Source organism: Spermophilus citellus, assembly GCF_964194105.1.
Source record: "Spermophilus citellus genome assembly, chromosome: 11".
NCBI classification, from domain to species: Eukaryota; Metazoa; Chordata; class Mammalia; order Rodentia; family Sciuridae; genus Spermophilus; species Spermophilus citellus.
Window position 1 is genome coordinate 132,889,089 of NC_138192.1, and position 20,762 is coordinate 132,909,850.

Genomic DNA, 20,762 nt, shown 5'->3' on the forward strand with positions numbered 1-20,762 from the left:
GCTTGGGGATTTCAGGTTTAAGGATCTGGAGGAGGTAGACATTCTGTTTTCACTTGTGTGTGAAAGGCCTCTAAAGAACCTGAGTCGAAGTGTGAGGTGAACTCAATACAGGGCCCTCCTCCACTTCTTCTCCCTGTCCTTCCTGCCTTCTTACCTCCCCTTTTGTTTTGAAATAACCATAAACATATACAATTTCAAGTGAAGAAAAGAGAGTTTTCCCTGAACCAGGGGACAGTGGTGGTCCACCTGACACCCTCCCCAGCCCACGTCCTGGGCAGCTCTCACAAACACGCAGCCACCCAGACTGGGAAGGTTCCCAGCCCCACCCCAGCTTTGCCTGTCTGTGCTGCGGTCTGCGGAGAAGGGCCCTGGGAGTCACAGGCTGCATCCAGGGCCCCTGTCTCCTCAGTGCCTTTCTGCCTGGCGCAGGCTCTCGGCCATCCCTTGACTTTCATGACCTGGACACATCTGAGCATGACAGTGGGTGTGGGTGTGTCTGATGGTTCTCGTGATGAGATTTGAACCTCACCCCTGTGGCGCGTGTTACAGAGGTGAGGGTGTGGACAGCAACCGTGCATTCATCCCTCCTGGTGGTCATGCAATCCCCTGATGAAAGGACTCAGATTCCTCCATTCTCTTCTCCTACACGGTCAACTGTTATTCTGAGGGGAGATATTTTGAATCTACAGAAATATTTCATTCTTACTCAAAATTTAGTTTATTCTTATTTATGTGTTCTTGTGGCTTCCTGATTTGTTCAGTAAATTTTAATACAATTCTCTCATTATTAGTCTTTGCAGCTCATGTTGTTCTTGATTTCACCAGGGGAGCTGGCTTGGTGGGATTTAGATATGAGGTGTCCCCCAAAACTTAGTGTGAGACAATGAAAGACTGTTCAGAGTAAAATGGTTAGATTTCAAGTGGATTAATCTACAGATGGGGATTAACTGGATGGTGACTGCAGGCAGGTGGCTGGACGAAGTGGGTCACTGGACTGTGCCTTTGGGGTATATATTCTGTTCCTGCTCCCTGGTTGCCATGTTCTGAGCTGCTCCCCTCCTCCAGGCCCTTCTGCCATGATGCTCTGCCTCACTGTGGGCACTTGGCTGACCGTGGACTGAACCTCTGAAATCATGAGCCCAAATAAACTTTTCCTCCTCTCAGTTGTTCTTCTCAGGTCTTTTGATCACGGCGAGTAAAGCAAAACCATTGCTTCTGGGTCCTTCTGATCCATCCCCATCATTCTTGGAACACTTCCTTGTTTTCTGGTACAGGAAGTTGGTCCAGGCTCAGTTTTCTCTTTCCCTAACCCATCTTAGAATCTGCCTCTCTGAGGAGCACAGTGGAAAATGGCATGTGGATGCCACGAGGTGGTGCAAATTGTGCCCAGTGCTACTGAGGCCCTGCGATTCCCAGGTTGGTCAGCTCCAGGACATGCCTATGAATGCATATACACATACGGACATTAAGATATCTGTTCATCGGTCTGCATGAAGTACAGGGGGTTGGCACTAATCCCTCCAACTCCAATCCCATGGATGGGGACGTGTTTCCTCCCTTTCCGTGTTGGTGGCTCTGTTCTCCACAGTGAGAGCCCTGGCCTCCGTTGACTTTATTGTAGCTGTGTTTTTAGTTCGCTATTGCCATGGTATCACTGGGGACAAAGAGGCAGGTCTTCTCTCTCCCTGCTCAGAGGTAGCCACTGTCCTGGGGCTGCTTGGAGACTTGCTCCACCAGGGGTATTGCATAGTTCTACAAACCACAGGTACTTGTTTTTGAGTACTTTCAAGTTTCACATAAACGGTTACTTTAGATGAACATTCTGCAACCTGCTTTTTAAAAATCAAGGCAAACGTTTATTGAAAAGCCTGTGTCTTAAGCCTACATTTCAACAGGCTCGCCCATGTCACCACCACCCTAGGGAACATGGCATGTTCCCAACACCCCCAGAAATTCCTCTCCCACTCAGTCTCCATCCCCACAGATGACTGATTTCTCTTTTTTAAAATCATGTTATTTTTAAATGGTACATAAAAATAAAAACTACACACATCAATGAGGTACTACGTGATGATTTCAGTAGTGTTTAAATCAGGGTCAACTTATCTCTCTCCTCAAACATTTGTCATTTATTTGAGGTGAAAACATTTAAAATTCTTTCTTCAGACTTTTGCAAACCTATAGGACATAATTTCTATCTCCTCTCTAACTGGGACTTGTTGCCCATCCTTCAAATTTTGCCGCCCTCCTCCAGCGGCCCCAGCCTCTGGGACCACCCTTCTGCTCTCAACTTCCATGTGGCCAGCTTTTAATATTCCACATAAAATAAAGTAAAATGTAGAGGTTATATATAGAAAAACACAACCCCACAGACCGATAACAGTACTGAGTGCCCTGAGCCACAAACACGATTGATACCTCTCCATTTATCCTGGGCTGTCGTAGCCTCTGTTTTCACTGTCTTTGGTGAAATTTATTTCCGTGTGTTTTCTGTTTTGTAGGCTATTGTAAAGGAGTTTTAAACTCATTTTCTGATCATTTGCTGCTGACATAGAAACACAAGGGCCTTTTCACATACTGACTTTGCATTCCGTTGCCTTTCCAAATCCACTCATTAGCTCTTGAAGGAGTTTTGTAGATCCATCAGGATTTTCTGCATAAATCACCAGTCAGCCGCTAACAGCAGTGGTTTTGCCTCTTTCTCTCCAGTTTATACACATCTCGTTGTTCGAGAGGGAGTCTCTGGCACCATGAGAGGAGTGCTGAGAACAGGTGGCCTCGCTGTTCTCCAGGGTACAAGTCCAGCCTTCCCTTTCTACCATCAGGCATGCCATCAGCCATGAGAGTCCCCATCTGGCTTGCGTCAAATTCACACGTCCCATATCAAATACGGGAAATGAATCAAATAGAAATGATTGTATTTTTACTGCACAGAAATTTCTCATTAGTTAACTTTGCATTTTTATCAAGTGCTTTATTAATTTTAGCAACATTGATTTTCAGATGTTGAAGCAAACTTGCATTTCCTTTAGTGTGTTGTGTAGATTGTTGCATTTGTTTTACTTTTTTTTTTAAAGAGGACTCTTATGTCTATGTTCATGAAGAATATTGTCTGTAACATTCTTTCCTGGTAATGTTGGTTTATTTTCAGTTGGCGCTCCTGCAGTTCTGCTGTAAAGGAGCTTGAGTGTTTCAATGCAGCATGTACACTTCCTGGTTGGGTGTGTGTCCTGCAGTGATGTTGGGTTGCAGGGTGTGTGTGTGTGCTGGACTTGAGTACACCCTGACAAAGTGGTCCTGCCAATGTGCACACACCACCTGGTGAAGCGGTGCTGTTCCAAGTGTGGACCATGAGCTGTAGGTTCATGTGCAAGGAGGCAGGTCCGGAAGTTGTGTGTGCACATTTAGAGCCCTTTAGCAGTGGTCAGGCGGCTGGCTGGGCCTCCTTGTGCAGGCTGGTTCAGAGGCTGTCACACTTGCACAAGGAGGCACACGTGGAATGTGCATCATGCTGGGCGAGCTCAGTGAAACTGTGCTTTGGACTGCCATGAATTGGACATTTAAAAAGAAAAGGAGAGAGCTGGCCTCTGACCATGTGGAATTTGAGAAGCAGTAGTGTGTGCAAATTCTGGTTGTTCACGTCCCTGTGGACAGTTTTCACTTCAGCTTTGCTGGTGGTACTGAGTCCCCAGGGACTAAGGAAGTTGTGGTCTCTGCCGCCTGAGTAGACTGTCTGAATATCCCTTTGTGTGAAGCACTTATCCAATCTTTACTCATTTTCAAAGTGTGTGTTTTAAGTTGTCCTGAGATATTTTGCTGCCAGCTCAATTCTAGGAGGAAGACAGTGGGTGAAATATGTAGAGCGGGGACAAACCCTGATTCCACAGTGAGATTCTGAGTCGGTTCACTGAGTTGGCATTCACAAGCATCCAGCATATGCCAAGAACAGTGTGGTGGGGATGGCATTAAGTAGACAGCAGTGTTCCTGCCTGAAGGGATTTATGCTCTAGCAGTGGTAAACTGGTAACTTGGGGTGGTTATAAGTGCTGAGAAGAAATCAGACTAGTAAGACAGGATGGGGCCGGCAGGGCCCTGCAGCCAGTGGTAAAGGTTTTCCTAAAGCAATTACGTTTAGGTCTGTATCAGAAGAATGAGAAGAATTGCCTGCAGCCGTCCCTGGGAGGAGCCTCCCAGGAGGAGAAGGCCCGAGGCAGGAGCCAGGGTCTGGGTGTTGAAGAGCACACCCTCACTTTGGCCATAACTGAGGCCTTAGGGATGCAGAGGCTCAGGGACGCTGGCAGGCTGCTGTGAGCGCCCTCCACCCTGCTGTTTCTGTCCACCCCTCCTGCACTTTTCATGTGGGTGGGTGGCCTGTGCTTGGGTCAGTCACTAACTGTTGGGAGCCTGACCTCAGGTCACAGGAGCTGCCTGGCCCACATGGGTAGAGATCGGAAAGTATCTAAGAGCCCAATTTCCCCAGTTTCCACCAGCAGCCCTCATGCAGTGGATGAAGGACCTAGGAGAAGGTACCCTCATCTCCCCGGCCTGGGCTGCAGAGAGCCATGGCATCACAGGCCGTGGGGACACTGAGCAGAGCGCGAGCCCTGAGAGTCCTTCTCTCCCTTTCTTGCTAATTTCTAAGGGATTTCCTTAATAAATTAGACGGATCCCAGCCTTGTGCATGCTCAGTGCAGGCCTCCACTGAGCAACACCCTCAGCCCTTGATACACGCTGAACAATTTTTATCTTTGTTCTCCGGTGGTATCAGCAGCATGTGCTATGACCAGCCAACTTAGGTGTGCACGGCCACTCTGAGTCACCCTTGGGCAGCTCACCTGCTCTCTGTGGGCCTTCATTTCCTTGTCACAAAAGTGGGACAAAAATAGTGCCACTATTTTTGTAAGGAGTAAATGAAAGACTGTGGGCTACACCCTTGGCAGAGACACTGCGGTGCTGCTGTGCTTAGCTGTGCTTTGAAGCCTCTCGAGTCACCAGAGGCCATGAGCCTTGGGTCACGTTCTATTGCATTCCTTAAAAGTGTTCGGTGCCACTAGAGTCTGGGGATGACAGAGGTGGGAGGAGGGGAAAACCAGCCCTTCTGGTACCTTGGAGTTGCCGACCCTTGTTATATCCTGACAATCTCCTGCAAGAACAGAATTCATCATTATTTAACTGTTAAAGAAGGGACCCAACCCTCTATGAGGCTGAGCAGCCTGAGGGGACATGCAGGTCAGCCAGGAGTCAGATCTGTCTGGACTGGGAACATGGGCCCCTGGAGGCTAGGGCTCTGACCTTACTTCTAAGTCCTCCTACAGAAGGAGCTTGGTGTCACAGCTTCGGGGGTGGGGGTGGGGAGATGTCCAGTCTGGCTGGAAGGACCACCATGCTGCATGTCTGGACAGTGAAGCTTCTTCCCAGAGTCAGCATTTCAGGCCTGGTTAATGCTGGTCCCTAGGTCAGGGCACAGTTGAGCATCTCTCTGGGGCCACATGTGCTGCCCATCATAACTGGGTGTGTCCAGCCTGTACCTTGCATGTCACAGCCCTGGGGCTCCAGGATACAGTCCTTTTAAGTGATCCAGATTCAGGCAGAAGGCTGGTGGTATCTCAGCTGCAGACCAAAGGACCCCAGAGAGTAGCAAACCCAGGTGCACTTAATAGACAGGGAAGGAGGCGGAGCTTAGCTGGGAACCCCATTCCATCAGGCATCCAGGAGAAGTGAGCACTGAGTGTTAGGTGAACTAGGACAACTCTGGGGACAGTGTCTTCTTCCTGCCTTCTCAGTTTCCTGTGGTTGGTGACCAGACACATTCCTAACAAAACCAGGCATTAAATAGGACCTTTACACTTGAGGTTACCAAAAGGCCCAGTAGCCATAAAACCAGAGTAAATACACCCAGTCACGCCAAGGCTGGGACAGGATTTGGAAATCCAAAAAGACACTTGAGGTCCCAGGGCAGGGAGGTCTTGGCTTTTCCCCAAGCATCATGGCTTGCTCACGTCTGTTCTTCCCCCAGGACTTGTTCTGGGAAAGAGGAAGGCTCAGGGTGCCAGCTTCCAGCCCAGCGCCTAGCCCCTCCTCACGGGGAGAGAGCCGGGTGCAGGACCAGCCTACCCAGCTTTCTGAAAGACTCCTGCGTCCTGGCCCGAACTTGGGGAGGGTGGAGAGCTGGGTGGTGACTTGGAGGACCCAATGCTCTCCAGTACTGCGACTAAGTGAGGGCCAGGGCTGGAGCTAGGTGAGGGACGAGATTGGAGCCGAGCGAGGCTACGGCTGGAGCTGGGTGCGGGGCTGGAGCTGGGTGCGGGGCGGGGCTGCCGCTGGCTGTGGCGCGCTGGGTGCTGCGCGGTGCTTCGCGGTGCGGAAGCCTGCATTCTCATCCCGTGCGAGGGTGGGCCCAGACATCGGCGTAAGTGAAGTGGGTTCACCATTTTTAACAACTATTCGCGTTTTCCTTCCTCCTTGTTAGCAATGGCATGCATCCTGTCCTAGGTTTGTCGTCAGTGCAGCTGTTCTTTTGGCGAGAGCGCCTGGGTTTGGGCGGATTCAAACCCTATCCTAGCGGTGCGCGCAGGCTGTCTAACCCCAAAGGCTTTCCCTGAAGGACAGTCCGCAGTTAGAGTCAAGCCGCGCAGTCCCGGGAGGTCTGTGCGTTCCCACTAGGCTCAGAGCCTGGTCCCCTGGGTCGCACAGAGCAGAATGTTAGGAGCATTTCCCGGAGCGGGCCCAGGTCTCGCCTAAGCCCTGGATGTGAGTGGGCAGCTTTGCTGCATCTCGGGAGCTTGGAGCAACCGCGCTGGTCACGGCCCGCGTGGACACGGCAGGGCAGGATTCCGTGGCCTCAGCCTGGCGCTGGCCTCCCGAAAGCAGGTGTGCGCTCCACCCCCGCTGAGGGGGTCTGCCGCAGGTCAGGGGAAAAATGTGAAGCTTTTATCTAAACAAAATATTGCTTTTGTTAAGAGCTTTCTGCACACAGAAGCTTTCCAGCCACGTGACACTGACCTTCCACTCCCCCAGATTCAGCACTTTGCAGTCTGTTGTTATTTTTAGTAGATGCATAAAAGAATCTCCGAAAACTTTTGGCTCCGAAGAAAGTGTACTTACAGCCGGTGCCTCCACACATGGGTCCTCAACTGTTCTTAAAGGACTCCCGGAGAATCAGACAGCAGAGCGAAAGCCAGTACTGCACAGAACTGGCAGGGACAAGGGCCGTGAAGAGCGAGGTCTTGAAAGTGCAGCAGTGGGGGCGGGGAGGGGGGTGGCCCAAGCCTGTAATTCCAGAGATTTGGGAGGTTGAGGCAGGAAGATCATAAGTTCAAAGCCAGTCTCAGCAACTTAGGGAGGCCCGGTGGCAAAAATTAAAAGAAAAAAAAAAGCCGACTGGAGAGGCAGTTCAATGGTGAAGTACCCCTGGGTCAGTCCCTAGTACCCGAAGAAAAAGTAGAAGTTTGGGTCATAGACTTACAGGATCATGGATGGTTTTACTAAGTGGGGCCATTAGAATTATGACATTGGAACACATTTTTAGGTTCCTCCGTGGACAGGACTTTAGCAATCTGTTTCTAGATAAGAATGTAGATTTTAATGATGATGATGATGATGATAATGAAGTGTTTGCTGGACTCACCAGAGAGAAGGCATTATCAAAGCCGTGGATTAGTCCTTAATGTGTGTCTGGCACGGGGCAGACTGTGCAGAGCACTCTGAGAGAGTCTCAAGGATTTTACACCTAAAGAGCTTTACAAATAAATGTATAAAATATATTAAGATCTGTTATAAAAGGGCTTTCTTTCCTCCACTCTGAGTTATATGGTGCAGTACCGATTAGTTGCTCACATCAAAACTGAGACTTCTGTTTTGGAGGAATTAACAAAAGACAACACAGCCTTAATAAATCAACACCAAAGTTCATAAGTTCAGGGTGATTTGTCTTGGGAACAAAGTCTTCCCTAGAGCTAGAGGCATTCAAAGGAACTCTTGGCGTTAATGGGATTATTAAATATATACCTGAGACCAGATAAATATTTGATGATTTTGCAAAACCCTGGGATTCCTTTCAGTTTTTCTTCTGCTGACACTTCCCCCCATGGGGTCTAGACATTGTGGTTCATTAGATTTTGCAAATGAAGGAAGGCTGGGGTTTCCCAAGAGTGTGCGTGTGCAGGAAACCACACGGCAGAGGTTCACCAGAGGGGTGTGTGTGCTGTGTGTGTGCCTGCTTGCATGCCTGTGCGAGGGGGGCAGGGAGGCGCAGGGGCAGCCCATGAGGGCTACAAAGCTGCCACCTAGAGGCGCCTTTCTGCAGCTTATATAACACAAGTCTGCAGCTCCTGAGCTCACAGTTCCTTAAAACTGCTCAGCGCTGAGAGCAAGCTCACAGCCAGGAAGACAACCGGGAGCCCAACCAGCCCCAAGGTAAGGAAGCCGTGCCCAGCAGCAGCCTGCTGAGAAAGGAAGCGGGACAGGCAGAGCTCTGGCTCTTAAGCTAAGAGGGCTTGTTCGGAGGACCCTTTCTGATTGCTGAGATGGGTGCCTGGGAGCCTGGTTTCTGGAAGTGCAGGCTGCACGCTGTTAACTCTGTGTTCAAAGTGCCTCTGCTGATTCGGGGCTTCACCTCTAGCTATAGAAAGCGCAGGGCACTGGCGCAAGGCGATTTCCATGTGTATTTGTTGAATTGAGGAATCTGGTGTTTATTTGCTGCTGTGGGTACTTAAGCTCCAGTAGGAAGGGACCTTTGGGAGAAGGCATACCGTCCGTCCGTTCTGCTTGCCCAGAGTTGGCATAGGGTTTAGCTTGGCACCACCGTTACCTGCTTTGCTTCTGATATATTGAGTGGGAACTAGAATTGGCTGTAACTTCGTAATTCCGGCAAGACAAACACTTTAAGGGGCAGCCTTAAGTGAACCAGAGGGCTGGGTTGAGAATCTCTGTGAATCCAGAATGTATTTGAACTCAACTCTTTGGGGGATTACCAGATCCTCAACTCCGGAAGCTATAAATGGGAATGTTAAATACAACCCTGGTCTTCTTGTCTCTCAATTATATCCTTGCTAATCTAATTTAAGTATTTATTGTTCTCTTAGAAAGTGTTAAGACCGACTTTGATGGGAAAAGAAAGCATCACACGAAAGTCTAGTGTTCGATAATTTACATATATTCTTCAGGCAGAAGTGAATTTTGTTCCATTTTGTTAAGATGCATGTGGATTCCAGGGGTGGCTGAGGTCAGGAATGGGTGGTTAGCCAAGACTTGTAACTTCCAGGGAGAAGGAGAAGTTGTAAAAGTCAGACTGGCTGTCTCTCCCTGTCTCTCCCTGACTCACTCACTCTCTCTCTCTCTCTCTCTCTCTCTCTCTTTCTTGCCATTCATTTGCTCACAACAGGATTAATTAGTTTCTCCAAAGTGGGAATGGGCCTCCGTAAATGGTTTACAGCCCTTTGAAGGTATCTGGGGCAGTGACATCCCCTAAAACTTCAGCCTGCAGTCTCGCCGTGGCAACTTTCTTCTAAAACGCAGATGCCGCCTTTGTGTTCCTTTATTTATTCCAGGAAAATGTGGAGATCAAATAGGCATGCCCAGCCCGGGCAGCGAGGCTGTGGTTTCTGATTTCGGTGCTTGCACTTTCTGTGGATTTTCAGGGATGAGCTGCTGGTCTTCCTCCCTTCAGAACAGGAGCTTAGCCCAGATGCACAGGCTCTCTCTAGGGCGGAGCTGCACATGGGAGCTCTAGCTTGGAAACAATTTGCTCTTTTTTCCCTGTCTCTGCCATAAACACTTGAATCTGCTCACAACTGCTGAGCTTCAGTGTAGCCTCCAGGAGCCCGGGTGGGGGAGGGGATGCAAAAGCCAGGGAAATTGAGGAACGGCCATGTGTTGCTGCTAGTCTTTTTTTTTTTTTTTAAAGAGCATGCATTGCAGTTGTAATTTTTAAAAAGCTCCAGAAAATTCCAAGGCAGAAGCTTCTGCTTAACTAGGTGAGGACTTTTGAGGTGAGTTTGCCCCATTTAACAGCAAGTATTTAACAGCAAGTCCTTGGAGAGTCGAGCAAGTATTATGATTTCTAATCAGGCCCAGAACAGGCCAAGTATAGGCTTTCTGGATGAAAGAAAGAAAGGGGAAGAAAAAAAAACCACCCTGCCCAGAACACCCTACTTCATCAGAACAGTGGCTTTTTGTGTGATGGTTTTGGGCAGAGAGCTCCTGTTTTCACGTCAACAGGAGGGAAGTGGTTGAAGTTACTCCAACCTGGGGCTGGAGGGCAGTCACTTTATAAACCGTAAGAGGAGAGAGCAGAGGGCTTCAAAGATTGCAGATCTTTAGGTTTTTTCTCAGTGATTTTGTGGAACATGAATGGAATTTGGGGCCTGAAGGCATTTGCACTTTTAAACCAGGCAACCAGGGGGCTTAGCTTACTCTTAGCAACAAGAATAGTATTAAAATGCTGTGCGGCTGGATCACGTGCAAGCAGGTATAATAGAATGAAACCAAAACTCCGTCAGGTCTAGTGAAGTACACACACACACACACACACACACACACACACACGGCTAGCTCCAGGACATATATTCTCTATTATAAGGAAAGCAAAGAAAAGAGCAAGAGAGAGACCAGGATGTGCCCTGGAGGGTGTCCCTGATTTTAGTACTTTTTTTAGGGCTTTCTGCTGGGCATGCTCCATTTGATGAAGGTCCTTACAGAGAATCTACTAGTTTGGAATTACAAACCCTCTACCCCAACCCCCACCCAAAGCAAGAACAAAAACAACCATTATTGCTTTGTTATAAAGTGACGGGGATGGCATGACTTCTCGGTGACAGTTTTGTGGAACTTCAAGTGGATTTGGAAGCAGACTTTATTTTGTCCCAAGATCTTAGAGGGTGGAGGGGCTGTGGCTATCGCAGGTGGCCTTGAGCCACTGCTGGCCAGGGGGGACAGATAAGGCCTGGGCAGGGTGGACTGCGTTTCCAGGGCTGTGTCAGGCAGATGGCTTCGCCTCCTCTCTTCCTGTGCCACAGAGGCCTTTGAGGACGTCTTCCTTCGGAGTTACAGGAAGAGCCTGAGATTTCCCAGCGTCGCCCAGGGAACTCCTTGTGTCTCCTGAGAGCCCTCCTAGCCTGGCTGACCTCCCACTTGGTCCTCAGCTGGGTGGGGAGGAGATCTCTGATCACACTGGGCCAGCCCAGAGCTGCCTTTGTGACGGGAGCCTCGGATCTGCTCTGCTGGGCACAGCCTTGCTCCCTGGGCAGCTGAGCACAATAGACCGGATCGGGTTTCTGGATGTGGCCTTCATTTTATCCCCCAGATACTTACAGTGGGTCGGGCGTCCCACGTGTTGATGTGAGTTTGCCGAGCACCCCGTGAACAGGCGGCCTGTGTCAGGATGGGCGTGGAGTCTCCCCTCTGCATTCAGTGTTCTTCCTTTCCTCATATTTACTATGTTTTGAGTTCACAAATAAATCAAAGCCGTTCCCTACTTCCATAAAATAAGGTCACTCTGGGCGTGATGAAGGTGTCATAGGACCACACCGTCTTCCATGGAGTGGCCCTGGTGCAGACTGCTTCCCCTGCTGCCCTCAGGCCCAGCCACAGATGCTGCGGGGCGGAGGCCTGCAGGTAGGAGGCCTGCAGGTTGGTGGTCAGTGTCCGGTGTCCCCTAGATTTAACCGGCTAAACAGTTAACCACAACAGCGCAAGTCGGCCGTGCAGAGAGATCTGATCCCAGTCCCTGGGTGTCTGTGCCTGCCTTGCCCTCAGTTTCCAGGTGCGCACATGGCGGTGACAGGGACTGAAGGCCATGGTCAGCTCTTACGTTAGTACAACAATGAATTTCTCCAGGAAGTGCCCTTGCAGGGCACAGGCCATGAGTTACAGACAGATGCTAAGGAGGTGACCTGGAGGCTCAGGTCCAGACAGGCTCCACCTTATCTGATCTGCCTCCTGCAGAGCTGCAGGGCCCTCCTTCAAGGTGCCTGCGGTGGCTGCTCTGCACCCAGCCACCAGGGTGCCCCTGCCAGGCCTCTGGGTATGAGTGTCACCTTCATCCTCTAAGCTTCTTCTGCCCCAAGCTGTGGCCTGGCTCAAGACCTTCTTGTGGCTGCTGAAGAGTCAGGCCAGCCTGACCTCCTGCCCACCCTCCAAGACCACTCTCACCTCCTCCTCTCCTTTATGGGGAGTCTGCCTCAGCCAGGCTGGGCGACTCCCCTGAAGTTCAGAACCCGCCTGGGGCCCCCTGGGCTGCCACTCTGGAAGCCCCCCATGGGTCACTAGAGTGGGAGCACCTCCCCTGCTACAGGAGGTACCTGCCACCTTGCTTGGGCCTGGGGGTACAGTGCTGGTTTTGCACCTTCCTGACCTCCTCAGCTCTTGGCCGGGGGTGGGGGGGAAGGGGGGGGTGATCCTAGTTCCTCACCTTCACCTGCCCCAGAGCAGTGCCCTGCAGAAGCCTGCAGACCTCAGCGAGGCGAGGATTCAGAAGAGGCCTTTGGGAAACCTGGTCTCAGTGCCGGCTGAGGTCACCAGCCTCGGGGGCATGATGACCACTGATCCACTTTGCTTGTGTGGCCATAGGATGACAAAGGAGACGTGGTGGGAGGCACCAGGCTTGAGCAGGAACGCGGTGGGATGGGGCATGGACTCCTGCGGGGTCCAGGGGGGAGAAGGGGAGGAGCAGCGGCCAGGGCGTGGCCTCGGGGGATCTCCCCAGGCTGGAGGGCCAGGGGGAGCTGTTGAAGGCATCCTGGTGAACATTAGCCAGACACCTGAACACTTGGCAGGCTCTTGAAGGAGCTAACCAGGGTGAGGACACGTGGGCCTCAGAGCAAACCGCCACCCCGCGGGACTCTAAACTGGGAGACTTCTAATCCTGGCCTCGCCCAGAGTGCTGGGGTGAGCTCAGGCAAACCCTGTGGATGCAGCTGAATCCCCCAGGCTGCCCGCCAGGGCTGGGGCAGCGCCAGGGATGTGCGGTCATGATAACAAACCTCGGAAACCAGAGGAGAGTCTCCCAGGAGCGTCCTCCTCCCAACACAGAGGACCTCGCACACCACTTGGGACTGGGGGTGGTGGGTGGATAGTCCCTTTCCAGGCCCAGGGCCAGTGAGGAGGGGCAGGTGATGCCATGTCCAGCACTGGCCCCCTCCTGTCATGGTGGACGTGGATGCTGGGTGAGGCAGGTGGTGGCCAGGGTCTTCCCAGCAGTGACCCTGTGGGCGGCACTGGGCAGGAGAGAAGCTCAGAAGTTAGGAAGGCGAACTGTGTTTATGGCTTTTCTATTCTCAGTGGGTTCTCTGGGGTCTACAAAAATAGAACCCGAGCCTTAATTGTTCCATGGGTCGTTCCTCCCTCGGTTTAAATTCACGTGATGTTTTATGTCAAATTTCAAATAACACAGATGTTTATAGAGTAAAAACTACAGTCTTCCTTTGTCCCCTTTTTCTACCCTTGCTACCAGGGTGGCACTTACTGAAGACTCCTGTGCCCTTGATGACATCTGCATTTGAAAATACACTCGAGTTTTGCTTTTTCTCCTACATCAAAGGGATAATGTTTACACTTTGCCTTTCACTAACAGCATGTTATAACTCTCCCTGCTCATGAAAAACACTGTCCCTCCCTTTTTATAGCTGTATTATATTCCAGAGACTATGCCATAGTTTATTGAACGGTTCCTCTGTTGATAGAGATTTATGTGGTCTGCAGTTTTTGCTAGTAAAAAAATTACTGCTTCAGTAAACATTTTGTATGCACATTTGGGAGAAATGTGAGTATTTCAAGATAAGAAATATGGTTCACATATAAAATTATAAAATCCTAGAATGGGAAACATCCTTTACCCTGACCTTCGTCTCTTCTGGAACCTCTGTGCAGATGCTGTAAGCCGCAGCCCGTGAGGTGGGTCTCGCGCCTCCCTCACAGGCGCGGGCACGGAGCCCAGACAGAGGCAACACACAGATTTATATCCAAAATTCCTCTTGCTCTCTGGCCTCGAGCTGGCAGGAATGAGCTGTGGTTGGTCAGCAGCAGGCCAGTGCCTGGTCTGAGTGGGGTGGGGTCTCCTTGGGGCCTCCTGGTTGTCCTCGGTCCCTGCTGCCAGCATAGATAGACCCATGGCTGCGTGAGGTCTGTGTGCGAGGAGCGCAGTGGCCTATGGATCCAGGTGGCCTGCAGTGGCTCTTTGCCCAGGACCAGGCAGACCCTTGGCTTTGTGCAGGACGCTCCAGGAGTCGCAGCCCCTCTCCCTCCTGCCTCCGTGCTCAGGTGCCCTGGGGCCTTGTCCCAGGCTGTGGGAAAGCAGGGCCTGGCTGAGGCTCCTCTGCCTTCCATCTTCTGTTCCTGGCGAGGACTGAGTGGCCCTGCTGAGGCCGTTCCAGGCAGGCAGCTCTCTGCTCCAGGGGTGGACAGACCGACCTGGAGCGGCACTGGACAGAGTGCCCACAGTGGTCCCCATGATGCAGCAGGTCCTCTTCTGGACAAGGGACTGTCGAGAGGTTTGGTTTTTGACTTTTTGTTGTCGTTAGTTCCCACCTACCTGTGGAGGGTCTGATCCCGCCACGCTACTTGGTCGCCTTTCTCCTGGGCTGCAGCCTTCGGCGGTGGGAGGCGGGGTCCTCTCGGGCCCCAGGAGAAGGGGGTGGCCAGGGTGTGGGCCTCCAGCTCCTATGGCAGTTGGGTGTGTGTTGCTGCTCCTCAGGCCAGTTGGTGCCCAGTGACTGGTGGCTGGTCATCTGTGCTCAGGGCCAGCGGGAGCCTCCCTGTCTGCTCCTTGCTCCACCTTGGACGGCAGCCGTCTCTCTGCCCCACATCTGCCACGTGGTGCCACCCCACATCTCCCACATGGTGTCCCCCACCCCTGAGGGGGGAGAGGGTGTGGCTAGAGGGTGGCCTGCCTGTCTTAGTGAAACTCCAGGCTGGAGGGCAGGGGCAGGAGCCAAAGGCTGGACCAGAGCCCCGAGCCTTCCCAGTGCCCACCTCTGCTCTGGCCTGGAGGATACGGGGTTGGAGCTGCCAGGTGCAGGGGGTGAGTCAGAGATGATTTGGGGGAGACTGGAGGGGCCTAGACGGACGCGGCTCAGCCCCAGGAGGAGGCTCCTCTCATCTGGGCCCCTGCCTGGGGCCGTTCTCCCTGGACTGAACCAGGGCCCAGTGTGGGTGCTCTGGAGGGCAAGGGAGGCCAGGCCAGAGAAGCACCCAGGTGTGAGAGTGGGGTAGGGTAGACCCAAGGGCAGGCTGTGAAGGGCTCAGGGTCCTTCCTTTCTCTGGGCTCTAGGATTTAAGGCTGTCCCTGCCAAGGCCCTGGGCTGTGCCAGTGGGGACAGAGAACGGGCTGAAGCCACCTCCAGCAGAGCGCTCTCAGGTCCAGATGGCTGTAGGGCTGTGGTTTGTCCTCCATGGGCTCCTCTGCTTCCAGTGCGATGAGGACAGTGAGATTTGGGGGAGAGAATGCCTTAAACTAAGCTGCGCTGCAGATGCTCCACTGTAAGGACATGGGAAGGAGGGGCAGGGCCGCTGCCCAGGGTGGGCGCTCTGTCTGGAGCCACGAGGAAGAGCAGAGGTGGCGTCCATCTTGAGTCACAGGTGCAGGGTGGCAGGGTGAGGGCAGCCCAGGACACTTGGTGGCCAATGGAAGGTGGCAGGAGTAGCTTCAAGGAGTCTGGGGCTGGCTGGATACTCTGAGGCCAGTCTGGGAGGCCAGGGCCTGTCTTCTGGCAGCACCTCTGCAGGCCCATTGGGTCAACGTCCTTTTTGAGTCCTTGAAGCTGGGTCTTAGGACAAGACCACGTCTCCTTGTTTGGGTTTGTCTGTCCTGACTCCATCTTGCCCTCTGTGGGTGCCCTCCTGGGCCTGGGGGACACTGGGCTGTGGGGTCCTTCCTGGCTGCAGGGCCAGTGACCCACTCCATGGTGGAGCAGAGGGGAAGTGGCTGCCACAGAATGCCCAGACCTTCCAACAGCACGGAGGACACAGAGGCTGGGTTGGGAGGCCAGGTGGGGAGCGCACAACCACCTACGTCCCTTGCACCCACACGGGAGCCACGGGGCCTGCCAGTCTCCCTGGGTGGCATTCCGGAGTGGGCCGCCTGCTGAGTTTGGAGGCTGTGGAGGGGCTTCTGGCGGGCAGCAGGTGTCCTCCATCCTCAGGAGCTGTCCACGCTTTCCTGAGGAGCGCCTAATCTAGGTGCGTGTTCTCTGCCGGCTCCTGGACCCTCTGGGGCCGGGGGGCTGTTATGCAGCCAGTGAGAGCCATTTCCCAAGTGGAGAAGAGCCAGGCAAGGCGTCACCTTTCTGCTAAAGGGGAGAAGCTGATGGCTTCCCCTGGGCCAGTGGCAGGTGGCGGGTCATTGGGCATCTGCTACCTAGAGATTCCGGGTCAGGCCCTTTGTCCCTAAGGAAATGCTGAGGTGGGTGCTGCTGTCCTAGGGCAGCAGACACAGGCAGGGTGACCAGCGAGTCTTAAGTTGGACACTGCTGGGTGGAGGGGCCAGAATCCCCACCTGGAGTGTCCCTGCCCTGGTTCTCAGTTGGCAAGGCCACCTGACACGCACTGACCCTCTGCTAGGAGTTGCCATGGGTAACCCCGTGTCACTTTGTGAGCCTGACTCTTAGCTACCTGTGGCCAAGCCCTCGCTGGCTGTGAAGGGCTGACCATGGAGCTTGCTGGCCTCAGGTCGGGTTAGCAGGAGAAGCTGGCAGATTGTCGGCTCTGCAGAAAGGCAGCAGGTGGTGACCTCTGAGCCTCGGGTCTTGGCACACATGGCTCCTGAAGCAGTTGAACAAATAAAGGGAAACTACGCCAAGGCCAGGGCCTGGGGCAGCTGGTTGGTTGCCCTCAGCGGACGTGGCATGGCCAGCCCCGAGCCTGTGGTTTTGGGGTATATTGGGGCTGTGAGCATTGCACACATGCTGGCCAAGCTCCAAGTGGCCTCATGGCTGAAGCCAAGGGGGCCAAGATCTAGGTTTGCCTATGAATTTTGCAAAAAGGTCATAAGCGCTAGGTCATGTTTTAAATGCAAATTGGGTTGAGGATTTGAAAGGCTTTTACCCAGACACCAAAGCAGCGGGACGCTTGCAATTCAGCATGGCAGGGGCAGACCCACCCTGCCATTCTTGGGGGACCTAGATAAAATAGCTCCACCGTCCCCCGCTGAGAAGGAGCAGGCCTCCAGCACTGCAGTGGCCAGGCTCAGCAGCCTGACGTTTCTTTGGCCCTGAACCGTGTTGATTTCACACCCTGGGCACAGCCAGTCTAATGATGTCTTGAGAACACAGCTGTGAAAAGATAGAGAACAAACACTGTGTCCGTCTTTGGGCCTTGTGTGGACGAGACTCTGGGCGTTTGTTTATGTGACACAGTTCTCATGCGGTTGTTTTCTTTTCTCCTTTCTTTGTGGGATACCTCAGAACTCGAGCAGAACTGCTGGGCCTTATCAGGACCCTGGAGCAGTGTTGGGACTGGAAGTCGAGGTTCTCTGATGAGTAATTTCTCTCTCCCATCTCTCCAGCTTGCTGTAGGTCCCTCTCACTCCCCCCACCATGGATCTGCATCTCTTTGACTACACGGAGCCAGGGAACTTTTCTGACATCAGCTGGCCATGCAACAGCAGCGACTGCATCCTGGTCGACACGGTGCAGTGCCCCGCCATGCCCCACAAAAGCATCCTGCTCTACACGCTCTCCTTCATTTACATTTTCATCTTCGTGATCGGCATGATCGCCAACTCTGTGGTGGTCTGGGTGAACATCCAGGCCAAGACCACAGGCTACGACACCCACTGCTACATCTTGAACCTGGCCATCGCGGACCTGTGGGTGGTCATCACCATCCCGGTCTGGGTGGTCAGCCTGGTGCAGCACAACCAGTGGCCCATGGGCGAGCTCACCTGCAAGGTCACGCACCTCATCTTCTCCATCAACCTCTTTGGCAGCATCTTCTTCCTCACGTGCATGAGCGTCGACCGCTACCTCTCCATCACCTACTTCACCAGCACCTCCAGCCGCAGGAAGAAGATGGTGCGCCGCATCGTGTGCGTCCTGGTGTGGCTGCTGGCCTTCTGCGTGTCTCTGCCCGACACCTACTACCTGAAGACCGTCACGTCCGCTTCCAACAACGAGACCTACTGCCGGTCCTTCTACCCCGAGCACAGCATCAAGGAGTGGCTGATCGGCATGGAGCTGGTCTCTGTTGTCTTGGGCTTCGCCGTCCCCTTCTCCATCATCGCTGTCTTCTACTTCCTGCTCGCCAGGGCCATCTCGGCATCCGGCGACCAGGAGAAGCACAGTAGCCGGAAGATCATCTTCTCCTACGTGGTGGTCTTCCTGGTGTGCTGGCTCCCCTACCACGTGGTGGTGCTGCTGGACATCTTCTCCATCCTGCACTACCTCCCCTTCACCTGCCAGCTGGAGAACGCGCTCTTCACGGCGCTGCACGTCACGCAGTGCCTGTCCCTGGTGCACTGCTGCGTCAACCCCGTGCTGTACAGCTTCATCAACCGCAACTACAGGTATGAGCTCATGAAGGCCTTCATTTTCAAGTACTCCGCCAAAACGGGCCTCACCAAGCTCATCGACGCCTCCAGAGCGTCAGACACAGAGTACTCTGCGCTAGAGCAAAGCACCAAATGACCTGCCACGCAGAGCCTGGGACAGGGAGCTTGTGAACGTGGCCTTGGGCCGCATGGTTTCCATAGGAGAGCAAGGGAGCTTTGGGTCTTGATACCCAAGTGACACAAAGAGGAGAAGGCGTGACATTGTGCATCTTCCTCTGACCACGCCAGTGCAGTTGTCACCCAGCTGTGCACTCTGACGCTTTGGCAAAGGCAGAGCTGAGCCGTGCAGCCAGCTGCTGTGTGTCCAGCCAGCTTCAGGACAGGCTTGCCTGGACGTCTGTACATAGAACCTCCTGGGCTTCCTGAAATTTTTATATGGTGATTTGTATTTAAGTTTTAAGACTTTATTTTCTCACTATTGGCGTACTTTATAAATGTATTTGAAAGTTAAATATATTTTAAATATTGTATGGGAGGTATAATGCTGACATACTCAGATTGATGTAGTATTAAGATTTAGTTTGACTTCAGTTGTGACTAAGGATGACATTGTTAGCTGATTTAAAATTTTATATATATATAAATATATATGAATATATAAAAATATATGCCAGTCTTGGCCAAGATGTTTTATTTACAATAGTTTTATATCTGTGTGGTGTGTTGTACCAGCACAGGATATGGAACAGAAACTGCTCCGGAAGGCAGTTTGGACGTTAATAGTATTGCAGAGTTACGTTTAAAACAAAAGAAGACCGTTCCAGGCTGCAAAACCTGTGCACAAAATGAACAGAGTTCTCTTAATTTGTAAGTTATTTTTTTTAATAAAGAATTTTGTTTCCTAAAAGTGCCTCTGAACCTCATTTGTGAAAGCGTGCTTGCATTAGGTAGCATTCATGGCGATGTTCTGTGGACGCACGTGGCACATGCAGGCCCGCTGAGTAAGTATAAAGAGAATTGCCACCCAGCCCACCCGAGGGTTAGTGGGTGCCTGACATGAAAGGCACAGATTCAAGGTGCTGAGAATTTTAGAAGCTCTTCAGCGGGTGGTGTGTTGGGGAGGGAGGTGGCAGGCGGTGCAGCGAGAGGTCTGCTGAGGCAGAAGGGGTGCAGCCAATGTGCGGCCTGCATCAGCCAGGACTCCTGTGCCACCAGGGCCACCCGTCACAGTCCTCACGCCATCTCTGCTGAGGGTTGAAGGCACAAGCGCTGCTTTCCCTCTCCTTCTTAGGAGACCTCTGACTGACACTTCCTGTGCAGATTCTCTCTACCATAGATCAGCTAATTACAGTGGTCCCCTGTCGTCTGTACCAGATGCATCCCAAGATCCCCTGAAACCTGGAAGGTCCCCAACCCTTATGTATACTATGTATATTTACTATGTCTTCTCCTAGACATACACACCTACTGCAAAGTTTAATTTATAAATTAGCATGGAGATCAACAACAATTACTGAAAATAAAATAGAATAATTATGGCAACATTCTGTAATAAAAGTCATAAAACTTGGGAATCACGTAATTCTAGAATTTCCCATGGAGCATTTTTTGGGTTGTGAATAACTGAAACTGCAGAAGTGAGACTGAGGCTAAGGGAAGGCTTTTGACTGCTCTTGAGACAAGGAGCAAGCTCCCGGCTTGTGCATTTCCACAGGAACCTGCACTGGGAGAAGCCCTTGGAGGAGCACTCTTGGAACGGCCGACCTCCACACACAGCCACAGGAGCTGCAGACTTCTGCAGGCCTGGCTTCTGGGTGGGAGCTCAGGGCCCTTCCCACCCCAGTGCCATCCACGGAGGTGGATTCTTTTGAGAGCTGGGGCTGGTGCCCTATTGGATAGACTCTGCTCATATGGGCTCACCCATACTCACAGTCCAGGGTCCCTGGGGGGCCACAGATGGCACCACCTGCAGGCGGGCACCTATTTCCTGTGAAGGCTGCACAGCTTGAGTTTTGAGGCCAGGCAGTGGCTTGCTAACTCCAATATGCTTGACACACTATGTCGCAGGTGCACGCCCCTTGTCATGAGTGCTCCCCGCTCCTTCTAGAAATCCCCTTTGCAGTCCTGCCTGGGACTCCAAGACTTCCTAATGGATCCCAGGTTATTGGGACCCCAAAGCTTTACTTTGATTGAATTGGGCCTCAACACTCTCCCCTGTAGCGATGTCAAGACTGGACACACGGGTCAGGGGGTGCAGAAGGTACCGCAGGGAGAGTGCTCA

General features: G+C 52.4%; 1 protein-coding gene across 6 annotated transcripts; it reads left to right on the forward strand.

The window, feature by feature from the left end:
* The first annotated feature begins 6,282 nt into the window (after positions 1 to 6,282).
* ACKR3 (atypical chemokine receptor 3) lies at positions 6,283 to 19,382 on the forward strand. 6 transcript variants are annotated; one of them, XM_081262137.1, is made up of 2 exons: positions 6,283 to 6,409; positions 17,498 to 19,382. In XM_081262137.1, exon 2 carries the CDS (start codon positions 17,529 to 17,531, stop codon positions 18,615 to 18,617), a length of 1,089 nt encoding a protein of 362 aa, XP_081118263.1. In that variant the 5' UTR covers positions 6,283 to 6,409; positions 17,498 to 17,528; the 3' UTR covers positions 18,618 to 19,382. The 6 variants fall into 6 exon arrangements, with proteins under 6 accessions (XP_081118263.1, XP_081118265.1, XP_081118261.1 ...); XM_081262139.1 differs by having other exon boundaries at positions 6,287 to 6,409; positions 17,508 to 19,382; XM_081262135.1 differs by lacking the exon at positions 6,283 to 6,409 and adding an exon at positions 8,291 to 8,415.
* Positions 19,383 to 20,762: the final 1,380 nt, after the last annotated feature.